This window comes from Lethenteron reissneri, chromosome 37 (assembly GCF_015708825.2).
Source record: "Lethenteron reissneri isolate LAM-NWPU_2019-01 chromosome 37, ASM1570882v1, whole genome shotgun sequence".
Lineage (NCBI taxonomy): Eukaryota > Metazoa > Chordata > Hyperoartia > Petromyzontiformes > Petromyzontidae > Lethenteron > Lethenteron reissneri.
In genome coordinates this window covers 13,527,095-13,540,428 of record NC_083815.1, presented here as the reverse complement: position 1 = coordinate 13,540,428, position 13,334 = coordinate 13,527,095, and the positions used below count along the sequence as shown (strand labels likewise).

Below are 13,334 nucleotides of genomic sequence, written 5' to 3'. Positions count from 1 at the left end.
GTCAGGTAAAACTTTACCTTGTTAATAACGTCCATCCAATGATTGCTCAGTTTGTACCCATCCTCTCGGTTGAAGTTGTGTCTGTGTTTATATATCTGGATGGCTTCATGAACAAAGCCGATAGGTTTGCAGAGTACCTCAGCCTTGGAAAAATCTATTTCGTGTGAGTCCACAGCGATAAACCAATGATCAGCAACGGAAGAAATATTAGTCCTACCGTGTTTCAGATCTGTCTTGTGTTCATGAACACGTCCCGAGACATGTCGTTTCGTTTCCCCAATGTAACTGCTGCCGCAACACCAACTCAGTTTGTAGACAACCAGGGTATTGCATGTCAGGAATCACATCCTTTACAGATGGGATTAAATAACGGATTTTGTGTACTGTGTTGAAACGAACCTAGATTTTGTGTTTGTTTAAGATTTTGGAAATCTTTTTGGTAACTCCTGCTATGTACGGTAAAAGTTATGGTTTTGTTTGGATCCTCAGAAGGTTGTCTCCGCATGGCTGTGGTGACAGCTTTGCGGATGGTATGGTCCGAGTATCCGTTCATCCTGAGGGCTTGGTGTACGTGCTCCAACTCACTGGCTAAGTGGTGCTGGTCGAAGATGCAATGGGCCCTATGGTGTAGTGTTTTGATGAGGGAATTCTTCTGGGCTGGATGGTGGTGGGAGTCAGGCTTTAGATAGGCATCCGTGTGGGTTGCTTTCCTGTAGACTGAATGTCCCAACGAGCCATCAGGTGTCTTCTCGATCAAAACATACAGGAATGGTAGCTTGCCATCCTTTTCCACTTCCATGGTGAATTTGATGTGGTTGAGAAATTGGTTCAGTGCTGGCAGGCCATGTGGCCAGATGACGAAGGTGTCATCTACGTATCTCTTCCACAAGGAAGGACGTAGGGTGGATGTCTGGATGGCATCTGTCTCACATTCTTCCATGGAAATATTCGCTACCACTGGCGATAAGGGAGAACCCATTGGGGTAACTTCATTTTGTTTGTAGAATGTACCATTACAGGTGAAGTATGTGATAGTAAGACAGTGCCTTACCAAAGTTGGTACATCTGGATTCAGTCCTTGTTGTACCAAGTCATCAATGATTGTAATAGTGTCAAGCACAGGTACATTGGTGAACCGAGAGACTACATCGAAATTGACATGCAAATCATCCTGAGACAGTGAGATGTCCTTGATTAGAGAAACCAAGTGAGCTGAGTTAAGTACAGCTGAGGTGGGCTTGCCCGTGAAAGGAAGCAGAGTCTCAGACAGAAACCGGGCCAGTTTGTAGGTGGGTGAGTTAATGGTGGAGACGATAGGACGGAGCGGGGTACCTACTTTGTGGATTTTTGGAAGGTCATAAAAGCCATCCAAATATAGAAACACAGACACAACTTCAACCGAGAGGATGGGTACAAACTGAGCAATCATTGGAAAGACGTTATTAACCAGGTAAAGTCTTAACTGACTGTGATGTTTCCATCTTACCTGTCTGTCAGCTGTTATTTCTGACTCTGTCTCTCTCTCTCTATGCCTCTCTCTTAGATCTTTCATGCTCACATGTCCTTTGCATTGCACTCTCATGCCTTTGGATTGTACTCTCATGCTCACATGCCCTTTGAATTGCACCCGTTGGGTTGCACTCCCTCATCAAGGAGGCCGCTCTCCTCCTATCTTACAGTTACATGCTAATTTCTCACATTAACATCACTAGCCCCGGCCACTTCTTTATGACCCTTGGGCAACACCCATTTCAAACCTTTTAAATCAGTCTGCCTCAGCAGCAGACCATGCTTTCCCACCTGATAACGGACGCTTGTGTTGCGCCAGAAACGTCGTGATTTATTTTATTTTATACCTACGTGACTTTACCGAAAGAACCAAATAGTATGGATTCCTGCAGTCACGAAAGCTTCAAATCAAGAATGTATTACCAATTGCAAGCTTCCTATTTTGATGCACAGCTTGTAATAAACTTAACATATTTGAGCACAGCTACTGTAGCCACAGATTATCCTATTAATTTTACTCAAGGAACGTTCAGAGTTGAGACACCAAACCTATGCAATACATATGGTGGTTGTTAAATGTGTTGGCAAACAAACACACTTTTTGTTATTGCACCCTAAATTTTGATTGCTTCAGATACCACTTCAGAAAAAGTGCAAATGTTAATTTTGTAGCTTTCGTGACTGCAGGAATTATTCTTTGGTTCTTTCGGTAAAGTCACGTATAAAGATAAAATAATAAATTAAATAATAGCATACGACGTTTCGATTGCAACACAAGCAATCATCATCAGGTATAATGAAATAGCGACACAAAATCTAACCAGAAAACCACAGACAGACATATAAGCAGACAGATATCACCAAGATACACAGAGAGGGCAACACAGGTACAGAGAGGGGTGATCGTCTCTGTGGGGTGGCCTTAAATAGACGGAGGGGGGCGGAGGCAGAGATAGGGAGGGGTTAGAGAAAAAAATTACATGTCAATGAGTACGAAGAGACGCGTAGTAAAGTACGCAGGCTTAGAGGGAGAAAGAACACACTAAACTAAGCAACCTAGCAAAGTGTCGAAATATTATGTAAAACGACACAACTCAAAAAAAGTTGTACGCCTTCTGGTGTCATCTGGTCCAACACCAATGGAGACTAGGCTCTAAGGAAAGCTGTCTCGGGTGTGGACCAATCAACTTCAAGGACAGTGCATATTATTATCATCATCAGAGTTGTTTCTTTTTGTTTGCATTTTGACTACTTGTGTTGTGGTTATTGCAAACATGATGCCTTGTATAAAGGTGTCAGTTTTGTACCAGTTTAAAGGGTAAAAACCTACTACTATATTTTGCCACTGGTAAAGGAGGTCTCATAGTGTAAATGCTTACCCCGAGCTCTCAATACTCTGATAGTGCACTGTTTTTGAGTTGTACGCCTTCTGGTGTCATCTGGTCCAACACCAATGGAGACTAGCCTCTAAGGAAAGATGTCTCGGGTGTGGACCAATCAGCTTCAAGGACAGTGCATATTATTAACATCATCAGAGTTGTTTCTTTTTGTTTGCATTTTGATTACTTGTGTTGTGGTTATTGCAAACATGATGCCTTGTATAAAGGTGTCAGTTTTGTACCAGTTTAAAGGGTAAAAACCGACTACTATATTTTGCCACTGGTAAAGGAGGTCTCATAGTGTAAATGCTTACCCCGAGCTCTCAATACTCTGATAGTGCACTGTTTTTGAGTTGTACGCCTTCTGGTGTCATCTGGTCCAACACCAATGGAGACTAGGCTCTAAGGAAAGCTGTCTCGGGTGTGGACCAATCAACTTCAAGGACAGTGCATATTATTATCATCATCAGAGTTGTTTCTTTTTGTTTGCATTTTGACTACTTGTGTTGTGGTTATTGCAAACATGATGCCTTGTATAAAGGTGTCAGTTTTGTACCAGTTTAAAGGGTAAAAACCTACTACTATATTTGCCACTGGTAAAGGAGGTCTCATAGTGTAAATGCTTACCCCGAGCTCTCAATACTCTGATAGTGCACTGTTTTTGAGTTGTACGCCTTCTGGTGTCATCTGGTCCAACACCAATGGAGACTAGGCTCTAAGGAAAGCTGTCTCGGGTGTGGACCAATCAACTTCAAGGACAGTGCATATTACTATCATCATCAGAGTTGTTTCTTTTTGTTTGCATTTGACTACTTGTGTTGTGGTTATTGCAAACATGATGCCTTGTATAAAGGTGTCAGTTTTGTACCAGTTTAAAGGGTAAAAACCTACTACTATATTTTGCCACTGGTAAAGGAGGTCTCATAGTGTAAATGCTTACCCCGAGCTATCAATACTCTGATAGTGCACTGTTTTTGAGTTGTACGCCTTCTGGTGTCATCTGGTCCAACACCAATGGAGACTAGGCTCTAAGGAAAGCTGTCTCGGGTGTGGACCAATCTACTTCAAGGACAGTGCATATTATTATCATCATCAGAGTTGTTTCTTTTTGTTTGCATTTTGACTACTTGTGTTGTGGTTATTGCAAACATGATGCCTTGTATAAAGGTGTCAGTTTTGTACCAGTTTAAAGGGTAAAAACCTACTACTATATTATTATTTTATCTTTATACGTGACTTTACCGAAAGAACCAAAGAATAAGTGCAAATGTGTCTGGCAATATCTCTTCCTATTTATGCATACAGTAGTTGGGGATGGATTCATGTGTACTAATCTAGATGTATATATTAGAACTTGCTGATATGAACCTTATGGTGGGACCCCGGGGTCCCGAATAAACGGAAGTCAAAATCCTGATTAATTTATTTATTTTTGGCGACTCCGTCCAACCGCGCACATAAACGCCGCGACCCAACTGGTGCGGATCATTCTGTTGTCATGTCGTCCAAGCGCAGTGAGGACGAATGCGCAGAAGAAATAAAACTTTGAAACTTTGATTAGCGCATCATGTAGAGCTCGTCGAGAGGAATAGATTGCCGTATCGTTCGCCTTCAACAGACATAAAATGACGTCGCAACGCAGTTTATGTGAGAGCCGGGGGCTTATGGGACCCCGGGGTCCCGCCATAAGGTTCATATATAAAAAAACAACTGTTTCAAAAGGTCTTGGCTTTGGATATTTGAATAATTTAATTTTAAGTATGTATGAATGTTGAACTTCTTTCACACCGTACATACCCAACCGTGCTAATCGAAGAATTTGGCATTTCTGAGAAAACACACAATCGAGAGGATAAGACTCAAAGGTTCAGAATGATGGGTTGTCCACGCAATTAATACATGGCTGCTTATGATGGTGATTAGATACTATCACAGAATATCCGTAGACAATAATTTGCTTAAGGAATTATAAAACTAGCTTAAAGTTGCTTTTCTGAAACCAATACCATTAATTTGACACCCTGTACTAACCAGCCTGTCTTATCTTGTGCATTGCCTCCTGTTTGTTAAATGTTAAATTTTATATTTAATGTAGGAGAGATTGTGATTTGTTTATGAAGGAAATCATGTGTAATGTTGTATTTCCTGCAGGAGATCAAGCTTGCTGGAATGGCATATATTGTTTCTTGCATCATATATTGTTTCTTTCATCATCTATTTTAATATATTTGCAGACTTTAATGCGTTGTTATACCATATGCAATACAAATATTTATGCTTTAAAGCAGAAACACGCCTACTGAATCTATGTATATACTTTAGTCTTCCAAAGTGTTTTAAGATATTTTCTGACAAACATGCTTCTTCTCTCTGGAAATCTTTAGTGGATATTGTGCTCATTGACGTCCCACGCTACTTCGATCTCAGTGGAAGTGACGACCTCTCTGGAGTAATATCTGCATGGTAAGTTCACATATTACGTAACTCCCAAGGCTGATGCATGAGCAGTAATTATCAGTCTCACAGTGCCACAGGGATATTTCAAAGGACTAAGAAATTTCTTCCCATCCCAAAAACGGTTTTAATTTCCCTATATTTCCCCTTATTACTGAACAAAAAATTCTAGACACAAGGGTGTCCCAACTTAGGATGCTGGAGGCCAGGCACAGTGACACAATAACAGCAAGGGCAGTGAAATGGCCTAGTGGTAGCGAATGTCCTGCTTGGTGCAGAGGTTTACGGTTCTAATCCAGCAGCCACCCTTGAACTTCTAACTTGAACTTCTTTCACAGCGTATATACACAACAGTTCTAATCGGAAGTAATAACCCTGGTTATTACTGTTGGTGTAATAACGCACCATCTGTTTAATAATAATGTGTGCGGTCTGCTTTACAGTGGATGTTCAAGATAATCTAACGTAATTTGCAAGAGTTATTGCAAGAGAATTTGCAAGAGGCCATATCATTGTGTGCTGGGGCCATGGTCCACATTTGCCTACAAATTTATGAATTATACAAATGATAAACATTTTCCCCCAACTGGTAAACTGATGCCTATTTGCAGGCCAGGTGCTGGGTCACATTGTGCCCACAGGGACATCTGCAAATGTGGGCACCTTTTCCAATGACTGAAATGAGATGTAATTTACAACCCTCTGTTATGAGGGCTGTAAATGAGAAATATGGCTCTCAAGAGATAGCACTGTGACTATTCCTCCAATCCTGGCTGAGATGAAACACAACTCACTGACTTTCATCAGAAAGCTTCTGATTGAGATGTGCCTACACTGGCACAAAGCATGGCAGATCGATAAACAATGGGGCTGGCATGGCGCCCATGGCATAGATGGTGGGAAAAGGTCCAAGTGGATTCTAAAATTAGATATGGCATAATAGCTAACGCTTGGCTTCAGGGCTGGCCAACCAGACTTAAATGAAAGATTCATTTGAAAAGTTCATGAAAGTTGTTTGTTAAAACATTTGTTACACTCCATTTAAACAATGCAAAAAAATCTGAATATCATGCAAGATAAACTCATCTCAGAAAATGTAATATTTGTGTTTATATTTGTAAATGGCATAAAGTGTTTATGAACATGCTTAGGTACCAGGGCAAGACCTTCAAAGGCACAGCAACTGTCACCATTGGTCCATATTACAACTCTAACGCATGGATTACGAAGGATGTTAATGTAAGAAAAACACAATTTCAACCTAAACCTTTACATATACACAAATTATGCCTCGAGGTCTTCTTTGCCCCAACATGTATATTTGTATAAGGTGTTCATTTTGATGATTGTAAGCCACTCATGAAAATGAGGCAATTTTGGTCTAATAGCGCTGGCTGCTGACGGAAAGTGGTAACTGCAGTGTACGGCAGTACACATGTCAGCAGACGACAGTATACACGGAGGGAAAACAACTTGGGAGAGTTCATGGAGGGGTCCATCTGGAAGCCCCGGGAACCTGCTAGTAGGTTCCAGAAAGGGGGCGTGGCCAGGGCAGAGCAAGAGCACGCCAGGAGCATAAGAGGGAGCCCTGAGCGAGAGTTCGGGGCTGTTGCTGGAAGTGGATCACCTCACCGTGCTGTTTCGCCACCATCATCGCCGCCATCTTCACCATCATCATCGCCGCCGTCTTCACCATCACTGGGCGCCGCTAGCTCGACAGCCTGCCAACTGTTCTAGCTCGATAGTGCCGCGGATATTAGACGGTTGTGTGTACAATATATATAGTGTGCACCAAAGTAGGGTGCGTTTAGCCCAATTGTGTGCAAGAATAAAGGAAGGTGCCTCCAAATACTACTGTCTCCGAACTATGTCACTAAACTTGTTTAAACAAAATTAACATGAAACTTGGACAAATGAAAAAGATAATTGGCAATACTATTGTTTTTTGATCCTATGCTGGAATTGTTTTACCATTTATATGCACATTATCACTTAACACCAACAATAACCGCCATTCTACACTCAGTCGCGATGTGCCAAACAGACGCTGCTTGGGTATGCAGTGACTGGGCATGCAGGCTATATTACCCAGCCAAGGCAGCCTCGCCTGTCAGAGGACCTTACTAATGGGACTTTCCAAATGTATAAAAGTTTTCTTAACTCCTCACACAATCCAGTCTTTTTAAACTGAGGATCGATCATAGGCAAGCAAGCATGGATGTTTCAACCCAGCACAGATGTTCCTTGAAATCGGTCAACATTTCACAAGCATATAGAAGAGAGGAAATACATGTTTTAAATACGATTCTGAGCGAAGTACGGAGTGATATGACAGGTAGCTTCTACACAGCGTTATGCAGCTGATGAAAATATTCCGCTTAACTAATTTAGAGGGAGACCTTCTCTGACAGACAAGAGCTAGTCATAAGCACACTGCCCAGGTAGCAGAACTTCTCTATTCTTATGAAGAGTAAATTGTTTCAAATACTTAGGGACAACCATCACATACAATGAAAGATCTGACAACGAAGTTAAAACCAGAATAGCTGCTGCAACCAGACGCCTAGTAAACTTCAAAAGCACATGGAAAAATAAAATATCAATCACATCTAAAAGTAACTGCTACGAGTAATAGTTATTTCTACAGTGCTGCCAAAACAAGATATAAGCATTTGAGATTAAAGGCGTAGACGACTATGAGAAATACCACGCAGAGATTATTGCTCAATCATATCAGTTCTGTCACAAAATATTCGTTGATGAGATTAAAGAAAACTGCAAGACATGTGATGCAGAAAGAGGGACTATCCAGGGCATGGGAGAAGTAAAATGAATGAGGATGACCAAAGAACAATCATATGACAAATTTGATAACGCAATCTGATAAGTCAGTACAATGCAGAACAAAGACTATGAAGGGCTGGCAAAAGTTTGACAATTGATGGCCAAGGCATCAGTGGTACCCTCACCACCATTATGGTTAAATGATAGGTGATGATGATTATGACTTTTTACCAAGCATTGAAATTTGAACTTATTTCACCATTCATTTCAGTAATATTGACTCGTAAATAAAATACCTTTAACCTATTTTTTTGTTAAATTTTTCAGGTTGATGGAAATGGATACTTCACTTTCCGCCGGAGTGAGCTTATGCAACTGTTTTATGCCAATACCTCAGAAATATATATTTCAACAATCTCAGTCGTCATTACCGATGACGCAACAGGTATGTATGTTGAACTTCTTTTGTGCCGTATGTAGCCAACCATGCTAATCGCAGGTGCATACATTTGTGATCTCATTGCACATAGAGATTATTCGCTAAATAATTTGTGATTTTCTTCAACAATTCATCCACCAGTGAGGTGATGTAGTAACGTATAAAGTGTTCTTTACACAGAAAAAATATGTGAATTTTAGTTGCATTGTGGATGCATATATAAGTTTGATCAACACAGCAATAAAAATATGCTCTTAACTACTTTCACAGATTCTAGCCTTTCAATAATTTTTCATTAATAATGTATGCATTGGTTATAGCCTAGGGTTTGTTTATCAAACCTGCATTAAATGTGTCAATGGACAATGCTTAGTGTGTAGATAAATGACTAATCAAGTCGTCTCAATCTACCACAAATCCATAATATAACAATCCGACTAGCTCGTGCACATGTTTTGATCTCATCAAACTATCTCTACAATGGTCAACCTCTGGGGTGTATTACCTCCTTGGCCATTAGTCTTGACGAAGTCATCATTTCCTCTGGTCAAGCCCACTTACTTTTTTAAAATCCTTTATATTAAGTTCGCGTGCTTGCTTGCTTGCTTGCGTGCTTGCTTGCTTGCGTGCTTGCTTGCTTGCTTAGGACCGTGCAAATCTTTCGGTCGTTTTTTAACCCACTTCCCGTGATCCAATCGAGCTGACATTTTCCACACAGACTCGTTGTGCCAGACAATTATTGTTCGTGAAAAAAAATTCCCAAAATTTTACACTTTTTAGGCAAAAATTTTTTATTTTACATATATTCAAATAGAACGCATTCATGGCTTTGGCTGAACGTCAGAGTGTAAGAGCCCAGAGCGTAACCCCTCCACAGGCCGTGGTGGAGTAGCGCAGTTGGTAGCGCCCTCGCTTCCCATGCCAAAGGTCGCGGGATCGATCCCCGCGTCCTCCACAGGCGAATATATTTTTAAATCCTTTATATTAAGTTCGCTTGCTTGCTTAGGATCGTGCAAATCTTTCGCTCGTTTTTTAACCCACTTCCTGTGATCCAATCGAGCTGACATTTTCCACACAGACTCGTTGTGTGTGACAATTAATTTTCGTGAAATTTTTTTTCCAAAATTTTACACTGTTTAGGGAAAACAAATTAAATATTTAATTACCAATTGCTTAATACTGGCAGACAATCATCTGACCCATAGATTGTAGCCATCTCAAGCCAGAGGACGAGAGAACTCTAGCCGCCACGCATATAAAGGATTTAGAGTGAAAAACTTTGTTTTTACGGGTTTACTTGTGTAACAGTCAAGATTATGTCTTTAACGATGTTCTCCAATCCTACTCAACATCGTGTATGAATATTTTCCATCCACCAAGTTGCCAGTTTAATATTTACACTCAAATATATTCAAGCATATTAACCTCACCATATTTTGAGGACTGTATTTGAATCCAGTTCAAGAAATTACCACGGCCATTGCCATTGATGCTACCACAGACTCTCTGCAACTTTCCTGCTTCATCTGCACAGTCATCTTCACGTATCCTGGTGCAACCTGCTCTTCTTGACAAGTCTCAATGCTTTCATTCCACTTTATATTATGCACGTATATGTGTCTTACCCTTTCCCATTGGGAGATTCATAATATACCCTGTATGTATCCAAATGCACATGCCAGATTTATTTTTCTATTTTGAGATGTGTTTCTTGTCAGCTTTAAGCAGGCGTTAATATGTGTCGCTGTATGATTGAGTGAGCTGAAATTTAACAAATCAACTAAAACGTGCCTCTAGCCCTTAAATATATGAATTGGCATTCACCCAGGGTGAAAAATATAGTTTAGTTTATTGCTTAACCCCACTCATATATTTTAATTATATCACACCTTAAATATCTTTGTTTAAAATTTTTTATCTGGTAGTCAGTTATTTTATAAATGTTGACAGTTGTTAAGACGACGTAGCATTTGTGCTGATATTCTGCTTCTTCTTGTTGTTGTTGTTCTTAAAGGCATGAGAAAGGAAAAAAACACCTGGGTTATTTTTTCAAAGAACAGAGTTGAAATTAATTTTAATGGAGATTGGAGATTCATTCCTGGAATTAACTTTAAAAGTAATGTAAGTATATTTTAAAGAATAGTATTTTATTATTCTAACTATTGTCAATGTGCTTCAAGAACTTTACTCACAATTGGAAGTTTTCAGGTTAACATTTATGTTTTGAGTCAGTTCAGTCTATTCAATATTTGGGGGTAATAAAATAAGTACCCCTCTCTAAGAAGCCATAATGAAATCCAATAAGTAGAATGGCTCCTGTCACGAGAATGTATAATGTCCACCGCTGGTTCAAGACAGCCATCATTGCTCATACTGAGCAATGCTGGCTGTCACATTGCAATACTACAAACTGTAAATATAAGTTTACATGTTTTATTGCAATGAAAACTTACCCATAAACTCAGCTCTCAAAAAAGTACCTCGCCACTGACTCAAGTTCCGATCCACCATATGGTATCCCGCTGAATCTCACCAAGTTCCAGAGAACGTGTGTTGGTGTAACCATCAACCTCATAAGAACATCAACAGGCTGCTGCACACATCTCTTTCATGAATTAAAATTTAAAGACAAGCCACATTGCAACTGTGGTGATGTAACCCAAACTATGGACCATATAGTAAACTACTGTAGTCTATGCTGCTTGAGCTGAGGAGTAGCGAAACTACACAAACTCTCTCCTGCAGATTCATATTCTTAGGTTTTTTCGGTAAAATCACGTAGATGGAAAATATTAAAAGAAAAATAAGAAAACAATTTTTTTTATAAATTAAAATTTAAAAAATTAAAATTAAAATAAATAAAAGTAAAATAAAAAATAAAATAAAAATCACGACGTTTCGGAGGCAACACAAGCTTCCGTATTCAGGTGGAACCGTCACATCACGATTGCTGTATCAAGTAAGAGAAATTCCAAGAAAACAGTCCTTGTATATATACTGGTTGAGGGTGGGAGGAGCCAAGGTAGGCCCCTGGATATTATTATTGTGAGGTTCGGTGCGGCTGAAGCACGCTGCTAGGAATGAGCCTTTGTTGTGTAGACTGGTTGAAATGGGAGGTTCCAAGAGATGTTAAGGTGCGGCTGATGTAAAGATGCGGTTGCTGTAAATGGGACTGAGCCTTTGTTATGTAGAGGTGGTAAGTCTGAAACCGCTGCTAGGAATGAGGCTTTGTTGTGTAGACTAGTTGAACTGGGAGGTTCCAAGAGTTGTTAAGGCGCGACTGATGTAAAGGTGCGGCTGCTGTGAATGGGACTGAGCCTTTGTTATGTAGATGAAACAGCACTTTGCTTTGTTGCTGGGATTAATTCTAGATTTGCCAAATATGTGTGGTAAAACTTAAAGCAGGAAAACCAGTGTGTGAAAAAAGAAGAAGAAACTATACGATAACTGAAGAATAGTGCCTATCAAATAAGATGGTCCAGATATGTGTAGTTAAATCTTTTTTGCATGTTTAATTACATCTTTCCAATGATTACTGAGTTTGTACCCATCATCACGGTTGAAATTATGTCTGTGTTTGTATATTTGGATGGCTTCGTGTACAAACCTTTGATGGTAGCCAGGAGGTTTGCAGAGCACCTTGGTCTCGGAAAAGACAATTTCATGAGAGCCCACAGCGTTGTAGCAATGATCGGCAACGGCAGAAGAATCAGTTTTGCCGTGTTTCAGATCTGACTTGTGCTCGCGGACACGATCAGAGATATGACGTTTCGTTTCTCCAATGTAGCAATCACCACAGCTGCAACTCAGTTTGTAGACTCCAGCGTATTGTAAGTCAGGAATGACAGGCAGCCCTCTCATGGCTAGCAGACATATCAACATTTGGCAATTAGCTCCTGAACACATTACCATACATGATAATATAATTGCTTATTGAGCAGAGAACCTTTGGTTATGACTTATTCATTTTATTTTTTCAATTTTTGTCGAATAAAATTTACATGATTGAAAGTTACTTATTATTGTTTTAAAATGAAACAATGTAATGCCATAATTTTAAAAAAATGTGATGTATTGAAATGTAATATCAAGAAGGAAATTTTAAGCTCTAATTAATTTTGTTTGCATAATTTTACAGATAAGACTTTATCTGGTAGATGGACTGCCACTCACTTCAAAAGACCGAGAGACAAAGCTTACAGTGTCAGTCAAACAGTACATATCATGTATTGAGCAGATGAGTTGCCCTGGGATCAATAATGGATCTCAGATATTGGATCAAACTGATGCCAATTACACAGTGCCAACGAACGGAATTGTTTTCATCGATGTGCCAACTTCCAAAGAAGCAAATTTCCTGACTCTGGAGGTATGAACCATCCCAATGTATCAATAGTTAAATGTTAAAACGCAATGTAATCGAGGGGCTGTATTGTCTTGGTGTGGCCTTAAGATTGTTGTTGTTTTGCTGCATTGCCCAAAACTTGCATTTGCTCTTGACAAATTTGCAGGTACAGCAGTCCCTCGGTTAACGTTTTTAATCTGTTTTATGAAAACTGTTGTTAACCAAAATAACCATTAGATCGAATATAGGAATTACATGTTAAAACATTAATCCGTTCCTATACGACCAGAAGTTGACATTTTTTTACTTTAAAACATAGTTTATAAGGCTAATTGTTTTCCTACTCTTTTTTTTCGCGAATTCATTTCAGGGGCCATTGCAACGACTATTAATTCACTTATAAGTTGCAAAAATAAGTAAAAAC

At 39.7% G+C, this 13,334-nt stretch overlaps 1 protein-coding gene across 2 annotated transcripts in view; it reads left to right on the top strand.

The window, feature by feature from the left end:
- The window catches only part of LOC133351355 (CD109 antigen-like), a 92,389-nt gene that overhangs the window by 35,551 nt on the left and 43,504 nt on the right, over window positions 1–13,334 (top strand). For both annotated transcript variants that reach the window (XM_061566489.1, XM_061566490.1), the window contains exons 8-12: window positions 5,273–5,351; window positions 6,494–6,581; window positions 8,454–8,571; window positions 10,580–10,686; window positions 12,704–12,934. In XM_061566489.1, the coding sequence (XP_061422473.1) occupies window positions 5,273–5,351; window positions 6,494–6,581; window positions 8,454–8,571; window positions 10,580–10,686; window positions 12,704–12,934 (623 nt within the window). The remainder of the gene's footprint in view (window positions 1–5,272; window positions 5,352–6,493; window positions 6,582–8,453; window positions 8,572–10,579; window positions 10,687–12,703; window positions 12,935–13,334) is intronic.